Source organism: Pyxicephalus adspersus, chromosome 7, assembly GCF_032062135.1.
Source record: "Pyxicephalus adspersus chromosome 7, UCB_Pads_2.0, whole genome shotgun sequence".
Lineage (NCBI taxonomy): Eukaryota > Metazoa > Chordata > Amphibia > Anura > Pyxicephalidae > Pyxicephalus > Pyxicephalus adspersus.
The window spans coordinates 46,836,427-46,860,379 of record NC_092864.1 but is presented as its reverse complement, the minus strand read 5'-3'; the positions used below and the strand labels follow the sequence as shown (position 1 = coordinate 46,860,379).

The 23,953-nt window shown below is 36.2% G+C and overlaps 1 protein-coding gene across 2 annotated transcripts in view; it reads right to left on the bottom strand.

Moving 5' to 3' along the window:
* Positions 1–23,953, bottom strand: part of MYO3B (myosin IIIB) — a 152,803-nt gene that overhangs the window by 7,739 nt on the left and 121,111 nt on the right. For both annotated transcript variants that reach the window (XR_011921729.1, XM_072418312.1), the window contains exons 28-30: positions 17,852–17,955; positions 16,123–16,169; positions 13,905–14,069 (exon numbers count right to left, since the gene is read on the bottom strand). Coding sequence is in view for 1 of the 2 variants with exons in the window: in XM_072418312.1 (XP_072274413.1) it covers positions 13,940–14,069; positions 16,123–16,169; positions 17,852–17,955 (281 nt within the window). In the remaining variant the exon portion in view is untranslated. The remainder of the gene's footprint in view (positions 1–13,904; positions 14,070–16,122; positions 16,170–17,851; positions 17,956–23,953) is intronic.

The following is a 23,953-nucleotide window of genomic DNA, read 5'->3' as shown; positions in this document are numbered from 1 at the left end:
AGAATTTCAATCACCTGTTGTTCTGATGACAATTCAGAATGTAATGTTTTATGTCACTTTCACCCTTTTGGACAATAGTCACCAAGACACATAAAGGGGATTAATCTCCCCAGCAGGGATACGGATAACAACAAATACCTAATGACCTAAACCTATCTTTCTTTGTCCAAAACTAAAAGAAAAAAGTTTTACAAATACTATATATATATATATATACATATTTATTTTTATATATTTACTTGTTGTTTTAGGTATAGCTCTAGTGCCAGAGTGGTTTAATATTTTGGACCCCAGTGTGCTAAGTATTTGGCTGTGCATATTACTTAAGAACATAGATGAGATAGATAATGCCATATTAAAAAAAATGAAAATATGAGATTCCCAAATAATACTAAGCATATACATTTTTAAAAATTTTGGTTTTTTTTGTAAATAAATAAACAGGATTGCTATACAGAATCCCGAATACTACTGTTAAATAGACTTCTGTCAAGTGCTCGCTGACACAAAGTAAGACTGACAGGCAAATGAGCTCTATTAAATCCCCATTGAGTTCTTACGATTATTATCTATTGTGCTCCTCCAGGCAATAAGTCCTTGTTCACCTTAAGCGACCGTTTCCTTCCTGTTACGCCAACAATCACGCCTCCAGCCTCTGGGCTTCTTCAGACAGCTTTCATCTTGCCTCATTTGACTAACTGTGATTGACAGACTTCCTAAAGACCCATGTTTGTTCCTCCCAGTCCTCCCAACCTTTCTAGGAAGAAAAAGTGTCCCACAATGGCAGGGGTTATAGATTACATTTAATGAGATGTTCTCGCTTATCTGGGGCCATGTGCTGTCACTAAGCTACAAAGCCAAGGCACAAAATAGAGTTGATGATCATCTCTAACTTCCATGGAAGTTTAGTTCTCTTTGATAAAACTGACCCAATAAACAATGTAGGTGTTGAGCATGGAAACCACGTTCCACCCGTCTGTGTGGGTTAAAAAATAGGAAACATTAGAAAGTGTAATTGGTTTCAATGAGTAGGAACTGTGAATTTCAATATATATATATATATGTTAAATATATGTTGCTATATTCAGTCCTATAAAATAATGAGCCTAGTATTTGCTTGTTTGGTTCTAGGGCTGTTTGGCTGAAATATTTAAAAAAAAATTGGATTCTAAATATGCCAAATCTGAGCACAATTAAAACCAATAAAGACAAACTCTGGTGGTTTGTTCTGTTCTCTGGTGAGTATGTATAGCAGCCAAACAAAATGTATAAAAAACACTGCTAATTCAAAAAGAAGGGTAAAATGTGTTCACCCGAAAGGAGGCCATTTTATTAGTTTCTGAAATCTTTGTGAGGTCCCTATTTCTTTTATTAGTTGTGACAACAAAGGAGTCAGTGACACACAAAGGAAATGACAGCCCACTCTAAAACCTGTAAAAAAACTAGTAACTTCAGATGCACAATATACTAGGTTATTTCATTTGTTTGTTTTTGAGAATTGAACAAGCTGCAAGACCCAATAGGGATTTTGATGGCATCAAATGACTATGGAATCATAAAAACTTCATAAAAAAAAATCATAAAAAAAGAAATACCAATATAAGTATTAGTTTTGCATAAAAAAATAAATAACAGACCACAACCTTCTACTGGAGTCAAAATAATATCCTGACCATCTAATCATCATCTAAAGTGATGATTTTATACCATAGATGCATTTTAGTATTGAAGGTAGAAATATCATGGAAGTCTTCCTCTATTGTAGGAAGAACTATTTAAACCCCTAAAATTTTACACATTTCATAGTTTAATGACACTGCTTCCACATGATAGATAGATTATCCTTAATGTATTTTTTAGCCATACAAATGGACTGGCAGAAAGCAAAGCAATATAAGTAATGGGCATTGAATCAATCAATGCTTGCAATAATATATGTACCAGTAAACTATCTAATGTACCTTTGGGGCAAAAATTTGGTTAAGCTACGTATACACGTCCAATGGTTCTCGCCCGATAATTGGCTCAGGGCCGATATCGGCCGAGAATCGGTCGTGTGTACAGCGCCTGTCGTCATATGTCTGAACGACCATCCTGGGGGAACGACAGACGATGGACGACGAATGATCCAAATGGAAGGGAAGGATGAGAGCGCGCAGTGGGGTGCCGCTCTGTCGCTCTCCCCCTCTCCTCTCCATAGAGCAGAACAGGGCTGTATGTACAGCACTCGTTCAGGCATTATGCAGTAGTTAGTCATTGGAAAGGATCGTGAAAGATCCTTTCCAATGACAATTATTGCACGTGTGTAGATAGCTTAACAGTCTATTAATAAATATTTACATTGACTGTTGTTCGATTACCTTAGAAGGCTGGCAGGGTGCCGAGTTCCTGTAGATTAACAAATTAAGCCACACACAATGGTGTTTTCAGTGCTTCCGTTGTAAATTTGAAGATGAATGTCTGAAGCTACAGAGGTCAGTGACAGCTTGTTTAAAGCTATTTTACTGCTTGTTAAAAATATGTAAATACTTTAATGTCTAGGCACATTTACACTTTAAAGCTGATCTCTAGGCAGATATAAAGATGCAAACTAATGAAGCTCACTAATATTAGAAAATGACATGCTTTTTAAAATGTAATCAGCGTTAGTACATGTATTTGGCCTAGTACTAACCCTCCTGTAATGAACTGTACAGTAGAGTTAAAGTGGAGAAGGGAGGAATAGTAAAAGGAGCTAGTCAGTAGGGCTGCATTGTTTATGTGCTAACAAGGAACATGCTAATAGTAGGAGAAAACCATAAGTAATGAGCTGCCTTTCCTTTCACTGTCCAGTCGCAGGTTGGTTCCCATGTGCTCTTCAGTATTGGAAAAAGATTTGAGGTGTGTACCACAAAACAATGAGGGGGGGCAAATCGTACGGACATGTTCCCTGTTATCTTGGTATTGTAAAACTAGCCTGCATGCCTGGTTGCTGGGTGGTTTTCAAAAAGGGGAGCATTCATACTTTTTGTTTAAAAAAAAAAACAAAAAAAACCAAAAAAGTCTTATTGCTGTTTTAGAGTGTTCAGTACCATGGAAAGCAATTGTCATCAAGTACCGTATATTAATAATTTCTGGATTGAACAAGTTTACCCAAAACATTCAAACAAAGGCTAATGGTGTAAAATGGCTGTACATTTTTTACTATCATATTCACCATGGTAAGATTTAACAGGTTCCTTCCAGTATGTCATATATTAAATAGCAGAAAATGATTTGTCTTCAATGTGTGGCTTCCATAGGTAAATGATAAATAAATGAACCCCAATTAGCTTTTAAAGCAACAACTCATTTTTACAGGAATACAGTACCAAGTTTTATTCAGACAAACAGCCTCTTCTGTGATAAATAGTGCACAAAAACTCCCTTATCATGTACTATGTTTTAGAATACAATACTAAGGAAAAATGAAGAAATAAAGTCACTTAAACACTGTAGTTCAAAAGTTATATAGTCCAAATCTAGTTTAGAAACAAAATGCAGGTGAACAGATAAACGAAAACCTTGAGGGAAAGAAGAGGTAAATGTCTTGCAGTGTTTTTTGCTGTACAGTATATAAAAAGGTAGCACTTAAAAACCATTTGTATGTTTACTAATTTGTCATACTTGCAAGAGAATATTGACATAAAAGAACTAAAGGGATGCTTTATTGGATATTCATGTGTTTGAAGACAGCTGATTTAATAAATACAAACAATGCAAATTTATTAAAATCAAGCATGTTGTCTATATAACTGCCCATTAACTCATGATCAAACCACTCATAGCCACAGGGGGTCACAGATTAAAAATATATATGTTTGAGTGAAATATATAACAATAATAAATATATAACAAGGGCTTAGTGAAAGACACGATTAGCACAGCTAGCACACAACACTTAATTCCACCCGATGGCCTTAACCAATGGATAGTACAGGCATGCTGATGGTTTTTTAAAAATAAGTTAAGGTTTGTTTTTATATGTGTTTACGTGGATACATTTCTACATTGCATTTATGACTTAGATTATGATAAATTTCAAATAAAATTTAAAGCATGTTTATATAAAATTTATATATTACCATATATTACATATATTTACACAAACATATGTGTGTATGAATAACATAGGAGTATCAATGTATGAAACAGTAGGTTAATAAAAACATGACAAACAACAAAATTACTTTTGTAAAAAAATTGAAATGGAATTGACAAATAACTTTTAGATAATTAGAATAATACCCTCCTAATGTGTTCTCCAATATAATCTGTGGAAAAAAAAGAAAAACAAAGAGCCAACTTACCTATTTAGCTTTCCTTACATGCTGTTGTCTCAAGGTCAGGTATTACAAGGATGTCATGTCACTGTTTATGCAAGATAAATATTTTTACTGTGTATAATCAGGTTTTTGTTGTAATTAAAATTCTGAAGAAGTCCAACTCAAGCCAGAACTTTTATTTGATCTTCCTGCAGGTTTCTATTGTTGTCTGTGTGCAGGTCTAATGGCTCCACATCGTAAGGGACCACGTCAGTGTCTGCCACCAGAACCCAAAGTAGTGTCAGTGTCAGTGCCTAATGTTCTCTTTGACATTGGGCTACCTCCCATGATCTGTGTGAGCAAACTTTGTGCCATTACATCAGAGCATTTAGGTGCAATTTTTTGGGTTTCTATATATATAACTGAAAAGGCACATGATGCAATGGCACAAGGGGTTGGGGCTGACCTGGAGAAAGCCACGCTGTGCACGGCAGGGGGCCTTAGCAATTATGGGGCCTAAGGTCCACAGCTGCCTTAGGTTATGTACACACATGCAATAATTGTCGTTAGAAAACGAATGATTAGCGGCTGATTAAGGATTATTCAAGAATATTTTGAACGATCTTATTGTGCACATTTCTGTACAGGCTGAAACGATACAATCATTCAAATATAATCCACCAATAATATACACAGACTGGATACAATCGTTTGAACGATGGAGGAAGTGACATGTACAGGAGAAAGTGTATCACAGAACCATCCACAAGCAATGAACGACCGTATACACAATAGATAGTGAATGATCGTCACCCAATCAGAACCACCGGGATTGTCGTTTGTTTCAAGCGACATTCCTTGTTCATCTGCATTGTTGGCCAGTTGTTGTGCACGTTTTTTATTAACGATTATTGAACGATCGGTCGTTAGCTGTTCCTTTCCAATGATAATTATTGCACATGTGTACGTAGCCTTAAGGAGGAGACTCCCCTGGCCATAGCTGCAAGAACTTGTATCTCTCCATTGTCCCTGTATCACCTGTAACTACAGCCAGGCTCCCTTATGCTGCAAAAGCAAGAAAGGCTTTCCTCACCAACTTGGATCTTCACCAAGTAGCAGCATATACTAATACAGATCCTCAATGTGATCATTTACAATGTAGGACCAGAAGTGGATGTAATTCTCCTGGGAAAATTTTATCTCCACTACTCAGTATGTTTTAATTGATCAAAACAGCATGAATATTAAAACCTAAAATGTCACTGTTAATATTTCTTTGACTAACTTTATAGTTGGGAGCGAACTTTGGTTTCTCTTGTTATTACAACTCCTGTTACTTTTCATACGGTTACCAAAATTTTATTAAAAGGGATAAAGAAAGGCAGCTGGTCTCTCCATCTGTTAGAAAATATTTCAGGGCCCAAATGAAATAGGTTATACCTTTCGGCCATGCCAAGTCTCCAACTACCCCCTTCCTATCAGAGCCTGCGGAGGACTAATCTGAATTTCACGCTCTGATTTCACTAGGCATTTTTTCCTTACTACTGCCAGAGCCTGAGCTTCTTATGTGAGTCTTTCATAGTTGCTGATTACCTTCTTTTTCTCCAATAACAAAAGCTACCCATTCCTTTCAACCAGAGCTCATTTGCAATCAACAGAATTCAGCTTAGAATCATCTGCTGTACTGTAGATACCTTTAGGGAGCGTTGGTACAGTGTCAATGTCTTATTTTTAGAGTGCAAAGCTAAAAAAAGGTATATTTTACATTTTACTTTGCCATCGTTTGCTGTTGATGTTAATAGATGATTCAAATTTGTGAACAAAGCCTTGTAACACTTTGCAGGTGTGGGGATACAGTAGAGGGGGAGGGGGGTTAAAACAAAAGACTTGCAAAGCCTAATGGTATTTCTTGTCATTAACAAGTCTTTGATGTTCATACTCTAGGTTGTCTTTTATCTTTCAGCTTTTTTTGTGCATTAAAGATCGACTCATTCTACCTATTTTTGCTCTTCTTTTTTAAAGGGACAGGGGAATCGCTTATTCTGTTGGAGGTTGCCACATTCTTTTGGAATGGTATGGTTTTAAATAGGCCAGAACTTTCAAGGTAATTATATAATCAACAGTACAAAGGCTCAATAGTAATTAATTATTAAAGATGCTAACTGATCTTTAGATTTGCATGTCTTTTTATGTTGTATTTAATATGATTAATATTAATGGTAAACTTCAGGAAGGCACCTAAATGTAATGTTAAAATACATGTTAACTGTCTTACCTGCCGAAATATTTGTACTTTTACTAAGCCAGAGTATTTTCTCAGGCACACTTTGCAGACAGCATAGCAAAGTCTGTGACTGCTACTACAGGTAGGAATACAGCTTGGTGACCAACTTACCCATGAAGTCATCATTGTGTTCAGCTCTTTTATTCAGCCAACAGCTCTCAATGTTAAACTGATAGCACCATGAAATGCAATAAACCCCCCATTCTGCTCTTTGGAAGCTTGTAAGTCAGGAAACTAATATTAGGATAGATTTAGGTACATAAACTGTACATAAACTGTATTTAAAAATATATTCAAGATTAAAACTGTATAAAATGTTTTTTATATCCGATTGGTGTTTACCTTTTTATTATGCAGCGCTGTTACATTGGAATTAATAAAGATTACAATACACTAATAATTTTAGGAATTGTAAACATATTTATTTGTCTGCATCTAAATTCTTTCAGTCACATGCAAGCAGCTGAAACATTTGACAAGGAACTAGAAATGGGCAAGCATAGACTTTGCAAGATTGTAGAAAGTGTATAATTTAGGAAAAGAGAATAGAGAAAAGAATAAATTTGTGTGTGGGTATTATTATAACAGTTAGGTAAATCGAAAAGTGAATAAACTGTACACCATGTGTGACCGATATAGAACATTTTTAAAAATTTTATAGGCTATTAACTCTGTGGTAAGATAATCCATCATTGCAGAAAATTCAGCTGAGGTGAGGTGAACAGATGTAATATGAATGGATATCAAAAATTACCTTCTAATGAACTATACGCAGGGCTCCCCAGATAGGGAACCAAGTATTGGAGTCCTATTGTTATCATGAGCAGCAACCCTGTTATTTAACACTGAGCAAGATCGGGTGACCATAGGAAGAAGCACCAGGAAAAGGAAAAGGAAGACCTGGTGTCCAGCCCACGACGGGATGAAGAAGAAAGATGGGATAGTCCTGCTTTAAGAATGCTAATTGCCTGAATGGAAAGTTGATCTTTTAGTGTCAGTAGCTTAATTTACACACCTGAAACAATCCTGCAGACGGCAACGGCAAAACAAGTTACTTGCCACAATTACTTGATCATGTGAGTTGAATACTCATTCTGGGTCAGTGATTTAAAAATGAATAAAGGAAGATAATTAAAACACTAACCAGGCAAGCAGTGTTTAAAAAAAAAAAAAACAGGTATTTAAAGACAATTTAATTAATTTGAGCACTTTAAAAAGTTTTTTTTCCTTAGGCTAGATTCTTAGGTTAGGAATGTGCCTGCAACACCAAAGGGGAACTATTTAACTGCATCAAAGACAATGTATAGCATCTTTCTGACATCAATAGGTGGTTTATATAATAAATTCCTTCTGTAGTATCATTGTAGTAGGATAAAGGAATGCTAGACCATTGGCTTTATTTGTGGTACTGGACATTGGGAGAACAGAAAGGATCACTTTGGCCCTTTGTAACATTCCTGTATTGGTGTTTGCTGTTATTGATCTGTTTCTGGATCTCTTCTGTCTGCTTATGGCTTTACTTGGCTGGTTTTAGTTCTTGATTATCTGCTGCTAGCCCTACCACTGCTAAAATAATGACTCTGTGTGCTTCCTCTCTTGCTTATGTTGCACACTTGCCCTCCTGATTACTTGGTCTCTTTTTTGGTTTTTGATCTTAGCTATCAGTACTGCAAATTTAAGAGACACAACTATGGAACATTCTAAAGGAACACAGATACTCCTGTAAAGGTTCCTTGAGATGACCGAGATTAGTTTAGGTTACATCACTGACACAGTATTACCTAAAATGTATTAGACACTAAAAAAGTCTTGCCTGTATATAAACAGCACAACTGGCGAATCCACCACCCAAAATGCTGCTCAATGCAAATGACATGGTACCTGATTGAAAATGTACCTGGTAGTGCATATACAAAGAAAAAACAACACAAAGTCCAAAAAAGCTTTTATATACATTTCATGGAAATGTTTGCCCTAATTGGAGATCTCCTTTGATGCCCAGCTCATTCACATAGCTGTATTTTTGTTAAAACTAAGACAAAATGACCTTGAGGGAAGTTAAATGGCGACTTTAGAACCTCTGCAATATGGGTGCTTCATAAGTAACTCTTTTCAGCACATCAATTTTATTTTGTCTCAGAAGGCAAGACCTGTTATGCTGCAAATCAGACTTCTCTATTAGTTTGTGTGCAGTCAACTACTTAGTGATTTGATGGCTTTGGCTAAAAGCCAATTTTCAAGCATCTTAGTTTTCATTCTTATCTCCACGTGGTAACAGTACATCAAAAGCAGTATATTAAAAATCACTCTGAAAGGAAGGCTTTAAAAATGTTACATAAATTGCACTTTATTAGAGCCTATCAAATGATTAACAATGCACAGCAACTGAGACATAAAAGACAGACAGTGGACCGTGCAACTTCCTCTGTATGGGAGATATGATTCTAGCTCTATACATGGCAAGGAAACAGATTGTCCTCAGACCACTTTTGGTTCTTCAAAACAGACATATTGTGTTATCAAGCTCCACCAGAGCTTGATAAATTGGAGAGATGTCCAGATTTATTTTCGTACAGGTGTTCATTAAATGCAGTTAATGGGCCCGATTTATCAAAGCTCTCCATGGCTGGAGAAGATACACTTCCATCAGTGAACTTGGGTGATTCCGCAAACCTGAAAGGGATCCGGTCCAGGATTGAAAACATTTGCTAACAAATAGCATATGACTTTTAGGAAATCCATTCCAAGTTTGCTTGATCAACTAGGTTCACTGATGAAGCTGTATCCTTTCTAGCCTTGTAAAGCTTTAATAAATCAGGCCCATTAATTGCGTTTAAAGAACACCTGTGCAAAAATGAATGTGGACACCTCTCCAAATTATTAAGCTCTGGTTGAGGGTACTGGTAATATTGCAGCATACAGTACAAAGATGTTTTTAGACAATTGTGCCCTTAAACCTGACATCCTGACTGCAACCCTACTGAACACCTTTGAAATGAATTTGTAATGCTGATTGCAAGCCAGGTCTTCTCATGCAACATTAGCGTCTGACCTTACAAAACTCTTTTACATGAAGGAGGTACACATTTCCACAGACAGCCTTGACAAATATTGAGAATGCTTTAGTAGAAGTGTGAAGGCTTTTACAGCCCCCTATGGGGGTCTAACTCTATATTAATACCCAATGTTGTGTAATGGGATGTCCAAAAACCCATATAGGTGGGATGAGAGGTGTACAAAACTGCTGGCAATTTAGTTTATGCACAATAAAAGTGTAAAGCACAATGCAGAAGTACACACAACAAGCAAGGTTCATTTAAGCCTTTTAGGCACACATAACCACTGCCTAGGGGATCACTAATATTTTAAGACCAGGCCTTAAAATGTACAAAATAGTCCTATTTTTTGTTCTGCTTACCTCTGGACTTTTTGCTTTTTTCTTTTTTTGAAGGAACCAACAGAACATACAGAAACATGATTAAAATCATATACAAAAGGTGAAGCATTACATAGGAAAGGCAATTACAGAGCATAGTGATACACTTTACTACTTCAATTGTATAAAAACATCTAATACCATTGTGCAGTCTGTAATGAAATGGAGCATCCTATGGATAACAGCTTCCTAAAACACCTCTGGACCTTTGACCATTTTTCAAGAGAACCATTTTGGTAAGGTTGTGTAAGGAATATTGAGGGGAGTCGGAAGACGAATTATAGAAAATAAACATAAAATCCTATCTTCTTTTCCTATCATCTGAATATAATACAGACTCCATGCTGCCTCCAATATTGTGTGTTTTTGCATGACTGTTTACTTCATGATACAAACAAAGGAGATGTATAAAGAACATCATCATTCAGATGTTTCTCCACGCAGTGTTCAGTGCTTAAAAACCTTCCAAAAATTGGTACTAACATAGCATAACATTTGAAGGAGTTTTACGTGTTGCCCTGCTTTTAGGGTATAGGTAAACCTGTCTACATTTACATGTCAAGCACATGTGGAAGAATCATTGCCAATATATCAAAATGTCAGACCCTGAACTGCTTTTTTTGGCCATCATCCATTCTAATCATTGGCAGAAAAATGTTAATTGAGTAAAAAATATTTGAAAAAAAGCGCCCATTGAGCAACTAAATATAATGATTTTAGCAGCTGATCCTTTCACAGACAACAACCTGATTTCAATGTACCTTATTTATTTACAACATGCATATAAATAGTCCATTGTCTGGCCAGAATCTACCTTATTAGACATGTCAATATAGTACCTATATAAACTGTAGTAGAAGCAATAATACATGGGACCTGGAGTATAAGTAGGGAATGGTTAAAATGGTTATGAATGATTTTTGAAAAGTCTTTTTGAGCAGATTTACCTTTACTTTATGCCCTGTAGACACATATGAGGGAGAGGAAATCTTTCAAAAGTGGGGGACAATCCTACCAAGATTTCACCAAACCAGTTTTGGAGTTCCCAAAGTGCAATGCTTCTAGGCCACTAGGGACTTCTTTCCCAGGCAACAGTCGTTGTTTAAAAACGGGTTTCTCAGTGGCCCTAAAAAGTGCACTTGTTTTTGTATAACAAATAAATGCCCCTCCATTGGTGTGCTGGAGAAATGTTGAAGGTTCCTCTAGGGCAGTGGTGTCAAACTCAAATACACATTGGGCCAAAATTAAAAACTTAGACAAAGTTGTGTGCCAAACGTGAGACTGAAATAGCACCGCTACTATAATTCCCTCTGTCAAGAAAACAGTCCAATGAGGGGCCTAATGTAATGAGTGGCTGGAACTCCCTCTTCACTGAAATAGCACCGCTACTACAATTCCTTGTGTCTATAAAACAGTGCAATGTGGGGGCATGCATAGGCAGAGAGGCCGCTGGTCTAAAGATGCTAGTGATGCCGCTACTACAATTCCCTGCACTACTTGCATCTATAAAACAGTTCAATCTGGGGCCACGCATAGACAGAGAGGCCGCTGGTCTATAGATGCGAGTGATGCTGGGAATTGTAGTAGCAGCATTATTTCAATGTAGCGGTGGGCCAACTGTAATTCATATTTAGGATTCCTTTGGGGGACAAAAAAAAGGACGTTCCAGGCCAGAGTTTGACACCCCTGCTCTAGAGGGTCACAGGCAGAGATGAAAACTTTACCAAAGATTTAATACTTCCATGCTCCATCCAAGAATAAACACAGTTTATACAGGTTATGATACAGTTTAAGCCAAGGAAGGTTTCAGTTTTGAGGGTTTAAAGTCTTCTCAGGGAACAAAACAGGGAGGTACAGGTATTTCTACTTTTAAATCTTAATGCAATTATGACCCCCCCCCCCCCATAGATTCAGCCCTATGTTATACATGGGCCTTTCATCACTTGCTTCTGAACTGCAATATTGGTTACCCAGCTGTAGTTCAAGAGAAAAACAGTTGAAATAAACCTGCAGTTTGTTCTTTTTCCCTTTCTGGCAGGTGGTAATTTATATCAGGTTGTGGAAAACTGTTATGGCATAATTCAATCCACAAACCATGTGTTTTTTGATTTGTACTGGTAATCCCACCCATTTAGAATTGTGTCTTTGGCTAGCTACTTGTGCGCTACAACAATCTTTTTTTTTAGAATGAAAACATACCACAAGGAAACTTTCCCTCTTTCATTTAATAAAATACCTCTTGGGATAATGCTGCCTCAGTAGTTTTGACTTCAGCCTGTGTGGCTTTAATAAATATTTTTCACCACTATTATGGAGGAGTAAACTGAGACATCTTGTTTATGCTACATTCAGATTGTCTGGATGTGATTACTTTTTAATAAAACCAAAGCTGGAGCTGCATCATAAACACAGATTTAGGGCTAAACTACATGAGTGCTTTTAATATCTCACTATTAAGTATTTTAACTGCTTTTTGGCAATCACATTGTTTGTAACACAAATAAATAATTGCAAATGTGGAGCCTGACAGAAAGTGGTTAACTCATTAATTATGGCTAGTTTAAAGTTGTCTGTGTATTTTAGCCTTAAAACTGGTACACATACAGCCGTGTCACAAAGGAGGCCGGAAACAGAGGCTGAAATCTTGAAATTTGTTCTGTTGCCGAAATGTTTATTGGAAGATCATGAATGGGACACAGGGACTCGGATAAAAGAGCAGGGAAAGGGAGAGAGAAAAGAAAGAAGCTTGACATAGAGGATACTTTGATCTCTTGATCCAGCCACTGATGCAGGGCAGGTTTTTGAAGATTGTTGGGAATACAGAAAAGACCTCAAAACTTGAGTTGATTTAGGACAGTCTTATAAAATAGTGTAAATACTAGAAGATTACTCTAGTACAGAAGAAATATCTGCATTGAGAAATGTAGGGAAAGTGAGGAAAGGAGGTTCTGCAGTATAGTTTTAAAATAAATCTAAAACCAAAAATAAAAAAGTAATATATTGCAGCTTACAGTCAGTAGGCAAAGTGGCAATATTTCTTTCCAGCCTTTTTTAATTTTTTTTTTGCCTGGTAATACAATAGAGCCATAACCAGGCTGTATTTCAAACATATCTGTCTATATTTAACTTTGTTACATGGGGGTGGAGAATCAGTAGTTTACATAAGGAAGATATGATTATATTGCTTCCATTTTAATTAACATGAAGAATAGTGCAGTGCATTTCTGGCCTCAAATGAGAAAACTATTAAAGCCAACACTATGGAACTGGTAAGATGCAATATATTACATACATTTTTTATTCGGTTAAATTATCTTTTAAGGTAACCATAGGCATGTGACAGGAGGTACTAAAATATATGTTATGTCTATCGGTGTTGAATGTATTTTTTGGGAACAAAGAAACCCGACAGATTAGATAGCCTGTCCTAACCATTACTGTTTCCCATGACAAACTGGCACAGACATTGTCCTGCTACTCCTCCTGACTTCTCCATTTACAAGAAGATGTTTTGTGTCCTAAACCTCAACCTAAACATAATTTTTATACTGAAAATGCTATCTTTATTTACATTTCATGTACAGTCCTGGCACCTGTAAAAAACCTAAATTGGAATCAAGTGCTGGGATGATTGAACTTTTGGTTGTATGAGATTGAATTAAACTTTAAGTGGCTACCAAGTCCTCCTAGTATTCACTATGCTATATAAATAGCATACATTGCATAGTGGATAAAATACATCTAATTTAGCATCGACATGATATATCAACCATGTTTTTATGTTTTTTTATACACAGTATATATTTCAGTTATAGCAAACATAGGTTCCCTCTTTCCAAAACTTTATGTGATCTTTACAGAAAACATGATTATCACTTCAACAAATGTAACATATTCTTACCAGTTCCAAAATAGTGTGGATTAGAGAACAGAGGATTAGCTAGAGGCAAAAAACATTTCTTGCTGTGCCAAAGGAGAGCAAACAGATAGATCCTCCTCAGGAATGGAGTCAGCAGTTGATAACAATTTGTAATATTCATCTTCTCTGTCTAGAACTTTGACTTGGCTGAAACAAACAGAAGAAACAAGCCAACATATTATGAGTACCCAAATTGTGGGTCATGTTAGCTTATATTGATTTCAAGTGTTGAGAACACTTCACCCTATTCTTAGTAGGTACAAAGGCACCAAAAAATAATTGATTAACATTTTATGGTGCTAAAGAAATAATACAAACTCCTCTAATACCCTCTAGTTGGCCAGAAAATACTATGAATGTAACAAGTCTTCTTTATCTAAAATATATTAATATAAGTTAACTTTATAGCTTTATATACTTTTATAACTTTATAGGATTCCAAATGTACCAAACTTTTTTTTTTTTTTTTACTTTACAATACTTTAACCATTACAAACAATTTATAGATTTCAGATTTAATTTAGAGGGTATATTCAGTGCTTTTTAATTGGTTGCTTTTACGAACTGTATAAGCTGAAAAATTACAAACCTCAACAATTTTATTAAAACATTTATTTGTATTGTTATAAGTGTAACAAAACAATAACTGCACTATCTTTTTACCCCCCCCCCCATCTCCCTCTTTATACACCCCTAAGCTATTGTAACCTCCTCACCTCAAGGCAAACTTTCTATGTTGTGGCAGTGGCTGCCTATGTACTGTTTACATCCTGGATTCAGAAATTGTCTCTAGCTCTGGCAGGCCTAGAGAAACTACTCAAAGACCTGAATGATGGCCTACTCCTAATGCCCTGTACAGCAAGATAAGTATTAAGTATAAAACACAATTAATACCAATCACAGATCAGCAGGTATCTCTACAAAAAGAAGATAATTATAATTTAAATGAGTAAATGTTCTGTGCAACTCTATATTTGTTATTTACCATAAGCCTAATGATCTTTTTTTTAGGATTAACTGTATAAACATGTATAAATTAACAATTTTTACTTTTTTATTCTGGATATACCCAGCCTATAATTATTTTTTTAAGTATCTATATAGTCTTGCTGTAATAACTGGGGTGGACAAAAATATCAGAACTAAAATTGGTGATGAATAAGATGGTATGGCATGGAATATGCTTTCCAACACACAGTAAGGTTTTTGTCCAGATTTCTCATAGAAAAATATCTCTAACAAAACATTTTGCCTCCTTTAGTCATAAGAAATGGCCAATAAAATAATAGGTCATACAAACATAAAGGTCTCTTTTTTGTCCAAGTACAGATACATTTTCTTCTGTACTGTATCTGTGAATCTAATTAGTAGTTTACTTACAGACATTATAGTAACCTAAGTGATTTATGGTTTTTAGTCCTTGTGCCATTCCATTGCCTCTTGAAGCCCAACTTTGGTCATTACTATTTTAATGGCATTTGAGGCTCATGTGTACTTCTGGTTCCCTACCAACACCAGCAATGCAGATATGCTGATCACTATCATAAATTTTATTTCTCAACCATCATCTACCAATGGCCTAAAAATGTATGTTTGCAGTAATTTGCATTAGGTTTTGTGAATGGACACACTAAGGCAGCGTCAGAGACAACTAGCACTGTTGTCTATGATGCCTGCGGCTCTAGTGTCAATAAGGATGAAAATATTCATGAGGCCATTACTAACCTTTCCTTTCAAAATGCTAATTGCCTGACTGTCATACTGACAGTATCTTATTTACATTCTGAGTTATTGATCTTACTTCTTCCTAGTTGTTGCTTTCCTATTCTAGGTAAGTGACTTGATGTCATAGTCTGGTAACTGGTATTTTCAGCATGATGCCATCAACAGCAGCCCCCATATTTCTCATAGTATAAGTTTCCTTAAAAAGCAAGTCATAAGTGGTATCTCCCTTGTTTCTATCCCTACAGATCCTCTTTAACTTCTCTTTTAATGTCCTTTTGATAACAGATGTTTGGTCACATTCCTGATTCACTGTGGCAGGCACTTTGCTGAATTTAGGCTGGTATCATTATGCTTGTTAGCAGGGAGCCATATACACATCCAGGGGGGCAAAATTAAACAATTTCAATGTTTAAGAATTTTCCAATTTACAAAAGGACTTCTGTTTACAGTTGTTAAATTCAGGATAGATATTTACCCAAGTTTTCTCGGCTTCCTCTTGCTCCCTTGATAGTCTAGAGTTCCCTGCGGGAAGGACCAAGAACACGCTTTCAGAAGGTAAGCAGGGAGTCGTTAATTTTTAATTCAAAGTGATTTTGTGTTGAATGCAAGCAGATGCTGATAATATCACAAGTCAAAGCATAATTTTTTTGATCAAAGGGCTCAAGTGAGCCTGATGAAGCATGCATGTTGGTTTTCTTTGATAAACCACATCAATTATTCACCGTGAAAGGAGACATCCTGATATGAAAGCAACTGATAAAGGGCAGAGGCACATGTTCAGCCAGCACTGTGCTAAGAGAGGGGATGGAGAGATGGGCTGCTACGATGGAGGAAAGAAGGAAAGGGTGAAGAGACTTGAAATGGAGTAAGTAAGAGCAAAAAAACAATCTTATATATAAGCAGATTGGTGCTGGGCAATATGCCACCTTCTCATCTATACCAGCCCTAAGTGCAATAGCTTTGTTCATCCACAGTAATGGCCCAAAGGGCTCATTGCGATTCCTATGGTATTATATTATCATGTGAAGAACAATAAAATCAGCTATATAAACTGTGTTTGCTTATGTAATGTGACTCTTGTAAATGAGCCATTGGATGTCTGTTGAGCGGGAGTGCTTGTGAGACCCTAACAAGGCCTCACTATAGTCAAAAAAAGCCTTTGCTGCCCAGTAATTAACCTGCAGATTAGAACAGGTTACTGACCAAAGGGCAGTAATACTTCTTTTTTTCCTTGTAACCATACTTTGACCTCTTTTGGGCCACCTACAACTATTTTAACTATAATAAAAAAAAGTGTAAGTTAGACTTTGACAAGCAGATCCCCCAACTGGCATAATTACGATGGGAGGAATAGCTGAAAATACCAGGTTATACTGCATTCACTTGTACCCATAAGTGAACAGTAGAGAGCAGATCGAGTATAGGGATGAGCTAAGCAGTCTGCTGTTTTTTGTTCTTCATCCATTCACAGATGGGGACCACAGAGGTGGAAAATCTATACTGTTTAACTGTAGCAAATAAGGGCAAGTTGGTAATTTAGTTGTGCTGCCTGGCACGTCCGTGTAAATCTCATGATTGGCTGGAGAAAATGAAAGGTAAATGAACTATTACATCATATAATATCACATCATGTAGTTTAACTGAGCTATTTGCATGGGGTTCATCTCTAAAGCCCAATAAAACCCAAAATCCAACAAGAAAAATGTTTAAATCAATCATGTTGATAAGCATAATTTATATATAAAAATTTTTGAAACTGAAAAAAAAAAAAAATCAAACATTTTTTACCACTTTTTTGACTATACAGGCTTGCCTCTTTTCATGCAGAAATGTTTTACTGTAATGCAGGGTTGTGAAAATTGTGGTTTGGCATCCATTGTTCTTACATTGGGTGTCACATTTGAATAATCCAGACATCAGCAAACATGTTTGGCCCATAAAACAAATATTATGCTCACCACTTTGCTTCTATATTATGTATTTACCTATCAACTTGATTGCTAATGCTATTAGAAATTGCCTTTGCCAATTTTGGGTTAAATTAGGCTTTTAAAAAAAATCACCCTCTGGCCAATTGTTAAAAAAAGATCTAGTAAAGCAATGGTAATTATTAAAGATGTAGCTATAGAAATACAATTAAATACAGGAGACACATCTGCAGCAAAGACATATTTCTTCTTTTTCCACAGCTGGACTGGACTCACATTAATGTGGTTGTAGTACAAGCTGTCCTCAGGGCTGTTTAGAGTTTTGGGCTGTTGACAGCGTCTTCTTGTCCTTAACTTCCTATCAATGAATATTTCTGAACCTGTGACAGAGCAATGGCTTCATCATTTAAAGGAAATTATATTTCAATAACATTTGTTATTTAAATGCATAGGTTATAAGAGTAATTTATTTCAAGATAATAATATATATATGCATTCCACCAACAAAAGACTGAAAGATGGATTGAGTCCTGTACATTCAGTGCCATTCTGTTCTATGGAGAGGGGAGGGGGAGAACAAGCAAGTGATACCCCGCTGTGCTCTCTCCCCTTCAGTTGCATTATGGTCATTCGTGGATCCTTCAGGACTGATCCATTAACGACGTCGGACGGCTGCTGTACACACGTCAGATTATTATTCGATACTAGCCCTGAAACGATAATCGGACGAGAATCATCTGACCTGAGTTTTTAGCCTACATCTCAGCAATGCCTAAAAAAGCACTTTAATGGCCCTGATTTATTAAAGCTCTCCAAGTCTGGAGAAGATACACTTTCATCAGTGAAAATGGGTGATCAAGCAAACCTGTTATGGATCTGGTCCAGGATTGAAAACATTTGATAACAAATAGCAAATAACTTTAGGAAATCCATTCCAGGTTTGCTGGATCAGCCAGTTTCACCAATGAAAGTGTATCTTTTCCAGCCTTGCAGAGCTCTAATAAATCTGGCCCTATGTGTTAGGATACACACAGATGGCAGATATCCTACAAAAAACAAAGGAAAGTAAAACATTCCCCTGCATAAATGTATCAGCCCACCACAATGTACCTAGTGGCCTGTCTGACAGGTACTTGTAAATGTAGAACGCGTTTAATTACTGTTTTTGTCCTCCTATTTCCAGAAAAAGGAGAGAAATCAACACCCACCTTAATGGTGACTATCTAATAACAGCCCTGTATGTCAGTTAGAGCATGTCTTTAACAGTCAACGCACTTGTTTTAGCCCCTAGGTAAAGTTAGAGGATGGAAATGTTTAAAGCTGGCCTCACTTTAAAAAGTTTTATTTTTCAGGCTCTGTGGGTATTTCTAGCAAGCAATCAGAATCTAACCTACACTGAAAATACAAAAATGTAATTAGGACAAAAATCATATGTTCAGGATCTCAAGTATACATCCACATTATATGACCTTAGTCCTATAACTGCAAACACCTACTGTAAGAAACGTGACTGTTTTAGAGAACTGTGCCACTTAATGGAGTCTTGCTGCCCTACCGTTTGCCAAGTGCTACTGTAGAGAAATATGTAATAGAGCACAATACATTAATTTGCAATACTCTGCTACGGTTGTTTGATTTAACCTAATTCAAATTTTTTTTAAATAAATAATGTGGATAAATGGTTGTTTTTAATATTTTTATTTGGATGTTTTGGAGCTGTAGATAAAAAAGGCAAAGAGTAAAGCATTTCTTGTCCAAATCAAGTATAGATCTTCTCGATAAGCAGAATTATTGGCAGGACCAACCTAGGGGGTCATTGCCTTTGTACCACTATGCTGGTTGTCATGTTCATCCATTGTACCTGCTTGTACTTCAGAGTGTACTTCGAGGTGCCAAATACTTTCTAATAGGGCATCAAACATGCTCCTCTACAGGGAACAAGATCACATTCTGCAGGGGAAGTCTTGCTGAACTGTAGTACTTTCACTTGTAAATGATGTCACGATTCTACAGCTTGACAGCTGAACGATGAGGTCTTTATGTGTTACTAAAGTATTTAATGTACCATTAAGAAGGGATAAATAATTATTTTAAGATGAAAGTGACGATGGAGTAAGCATCTATAATATCGTTTATACCCAATTAAAAAGATAAGAGCAGTCATTAAACACAGATACAAGGGTGAAGATCAGGAGTTTAAATACTTTGTAGCACTCGTGATTGTTGATAATGCATTTTAGATACTCTAGACCACTGTGCAACCTGGATTTATCTTAAAGGGCACTTCTATAAAGCATGCATCATTTTTGTGAAATGTATGTGGACAATAAAGGCAAACATAAGAATGTCAGTTACTATGAATTAATTATTCATCTTTTCAAAAATCCAATTAATTTAAAATGCATACTGTGTTGAAGCAGAACAGTCCAGAAGGAATCAGTTATTTCCACTCATTGCTGTTATATCAACAAAGGTGAAAAAAAGTAATGCAAAAATGTAATTTATTTGAATTTGTATTTATATAGTGTCAACATACACAACGATTTACAAAGTCCATAGTCATGTCACTAACTGCCCCTCAAAAGGACTCAGAATCTAATGTTCCTACATCAGTCATATGTCATTAACACATTAACAATTTTGAGGTGAAGCCATTTAACCTATCTGCATGTTTTTGGGATGAAACTGGAATGCCCGAAAGAAACCTGTACAAATACAGGGAGACCATATAAACTCTTTGGAAATAGTGTAAAGGCCAAGATTTTAAACTGTTACCTAGTGCTAGCCACACTGAGCCTACCATGCTACATATTAGCAAAAACTTAAAAAATGGTCCTCCGTAGAATGGAATCATATCTTTCAAAGTAGCAGCACTTTCAAAACACAGCAGTTTGCTGTGAACCCGGGGTTGTGTGGTTTTTCCACTGTGGGTATGAAACACGAGAGAGTGGTTTCATATGCAGGCCCAAGCAGATCCACAAACAAATATTTTTTTATTTTCTGAAAATAAAACTAAACACTACCTGGATGACGTTTGTGTAGTCCCTGAATATCCTAAACTGCCCCTTTTTCATAAAATATTGTTTCCACTTTTTGAAACAGATCTTTGTGGACGCATCACAATAGAGAGTTATTGAACAAGGACACGTATTATATTACTGAAAGCTGCAGATTTTAAATAGATTGAAAACAGCCTTTTAATATATTTAAACCATAAAGTTTAGATATTATAAGATAATGTTTAGCCAAGTTTTTGGTGAATTGATTTTGATCCACACTGTGTGCTCTTGTAGTCAAAGTTATCAAGGTTAGAATATTGCTTAAATGTTTTATTGTTGTCTGCATTTCTGCTGGACAAGTTCACCTTCTTACAGTGACCATTGCTGCCAAAAAGAAAATGCTGCCAAAATTTTACAGTTGTCATTGGAACAAGTGGTGATGTAAATTCCACTAAAAATTGGGTAAAAGAAAAAAACCTTTTACATTAAAGAGATTTTACTTCATGCTGTGTTTGCAAAACAGGAAGGAAAAGAAAATTCCCTGTATGCAACACAGATGGCAAATAAAGGAAAAAAATCACAGGGCGTTTTCAGCCATCTCCTTCTAAAACAAAAAAATTTGGCTATTGATATATTTTTATCTATTGTTGCATGAACAATCATATAAGTTGAGTGATCATATAAGTCTAGAGTGTATGTTCATTCAATTGGCGAGACTGTGCAGTAAACCCATGATTTATACCATTTTTTTTAGCTCTTCCTATATAGAATTACTTATTTTAAATTGATACACAAATGGGGCAGGTGTTCTGGGAACAGGTGTCTAAGACGACCACTTTGCCCACTTTTCCCCACTTTGTTATGCGTCTTTGGGACAGTAGGTAAGGGGAAGTTTCCTCAATAGTACAACAAGAAAAGTTTATGAGGGTTTTAACTCCAACCTTATCCAAAACTGAAAAAAAAATTACATACATGTTAAAATGGAACTGATAAAAAAAAGATTTGCTGCCTTATAGGGAATGTGTAAAACTGTTCTAAAAATTCCTAAGAAGTAATCTTTAAAATTTACCCTTTGCTTTAAATTTCTTTTGAAAAATCCAGTATATTTCCATGTATCACTCTCAGATGGATACACCCTCAAGACTAATTTTTCTGAAGTCTATGATAAAAAAATAGAAGAATTAGCCACTTTGATATACCACAGAAAGTGGACAGCGCTGGACAGCTCTGCATTTCTGACAAGTGTAACATTTTTTAATTTTTTTTTTTTATTAGGCAGGAACATAGATAGACCAAAAAAAAAAAGTTTGTTAGGATTTACATTCACTTTAACTTAGCTTGATCTACAGACAGGTTTATTTTATACTTATTAGTTTTCATGTATACCTTATACAGCAGCTTAAATATAGATGCAGTTTTTTTTCATTTGGATATAGTATTATTATTCCTATTTATCTATAGCATGCAGTTTTGATTATGTTCTCATTACTTTTGAATTTAATTCTTTAAAAAAATGCTACCCAGCAGAGGCTCCCTGAAGAATGTTTTGTACTATATGTGATTAGTGCTGGAGGCAATAGCAAATCGGAAACTGTCCTAAATTGGAGCTCAGCACCGAAACAAGTTAATTAGTAACATTTTAACACAATCAAATATATTTGTAAGTAGTGTATTTTAAAAAAATATAAGGTATTTGCAAGATATATACGCAGCAGGTGCACAGCATCCCTTGCATCAAAATTGATCCAACTATAGTAGGAATCAAAAAGATTTCAGTGCTCTAGACTCAATAGACATAGTATACCTGTAGTAGTAAGGTAGCTCAGTAATCAACCCTCTTGCTTGCAGAAATAGGGTACCAGGTTTGAATCTTAGTCAGGACACTATTTGTGTGGGTTTGTGCTCTCTGGTTTCTTCCTATGTGCCGAAAACATTCTTCTTGGCTTCTCCTCAAAATTGTCCTTAGACTATGTGCAATATTAGAATGTGAGCTCCTCTGAGAGACAGTTAGTGGCATGACTATGTAAGTTGCAAAAGTTATTGGAACCCTATAAATTCATGATATTAATTAACATAAAAGAACAAACTTACCTATTGCTAAAAGGCGCTATGCAAATTCTGAAGCTGGTTTATAAAACGTGAGAGAAAAAGCTGTTGATCCTTGCAACCATCAACTGTACCTGATCTTTACCTGAAGAACAGTCCTATTGTTGTCCACTTTAAAAAAAAAAAAAAAATCAGCATTGGAAGTACTTCTCTCACGGGATATAGAAAACCTGTGGAAGGTCTTTCCTACCTGTACCTAAATAAGCCAGGAACAACCTACTATGCAAGTTGGTCTACCACTGATATGTGCTTTCTCTTTCCCCACATTCTTTTACACAACATATTTTTCACTTTTCTTTTAAGCATCGGTACAGACACAGTAAAATTGTCATCTAATATAGCTGACAGCAATCTGACTGGAAATAACTTCTCACGCACTTTAACGTCAATAACAGTGTTTGTACGAGGGGGTGCTAAGAAGTTCCTGGCTTTGGCCACAAAGAAGAGAGCCAGAGTCATGAAATAACAGATTTATTCAACATATTCCCCCCTGAGACTGATGCACTTGGTACAGCGTAGTTGCAGCTTTTCTAGACCGGTCAAATAAAAGTTCTTTGGTTGGGCCGCAAACCAGCTCTCAGCAGCATCTTTGACATCAGGAATGTCCTCAAAACTTTGCCCCTTCAGGTGTTTCTTCAAATTTGGGAACAGATAATAGTCCGTAGGGTCAGGTCAGGTGAGTAGGGGGGATGGTGGACCAACTGGAAACCCAGGGTGTTCAATTTGGCAGCCACAACGTTGGACGTGTGCGCAGGTGCATTGTCCTGCAAAAAAAAGGATCCATTTGCTCAACTTTCCACGGTGTTTCGACTCAATTGCCTCCTTCAGCTGGTCCAGGAGATTAGCATAATACTGCCAAAAAGTTTGAAAGAGTCTAAGGTTATCCATTCCTTCAAAAGTTTTTTATGGCTGCAGTTTGCAGTACTTACAGTGGTAAGTGGTACAGTTTACAGCGGTACTTTGGCAACAATCATGTTTACTTTTACAATATAATCATTCATAAAACACAAAGTTTTAATGCATGGGTGTGCTCAGGTTTCTAATATGTGGTCCCCCAGGTTTGAATTGTATAGGAATTCTACTATATTGAAGTCAATTAAAATGTAACTAATAGCTGAATCAACAGGAGAAAAAAACTCCTGCTTCTAAAAGCACTGGAGAACTCTGGGCTGTCTGCCCTTAAAGCTAGCTAAATTTATGAATGCGCATGGGTAAACATTTGTAGCAGGACTTTGGGGAGAACCATGACCCACAGCATTTACCATATCTGTAA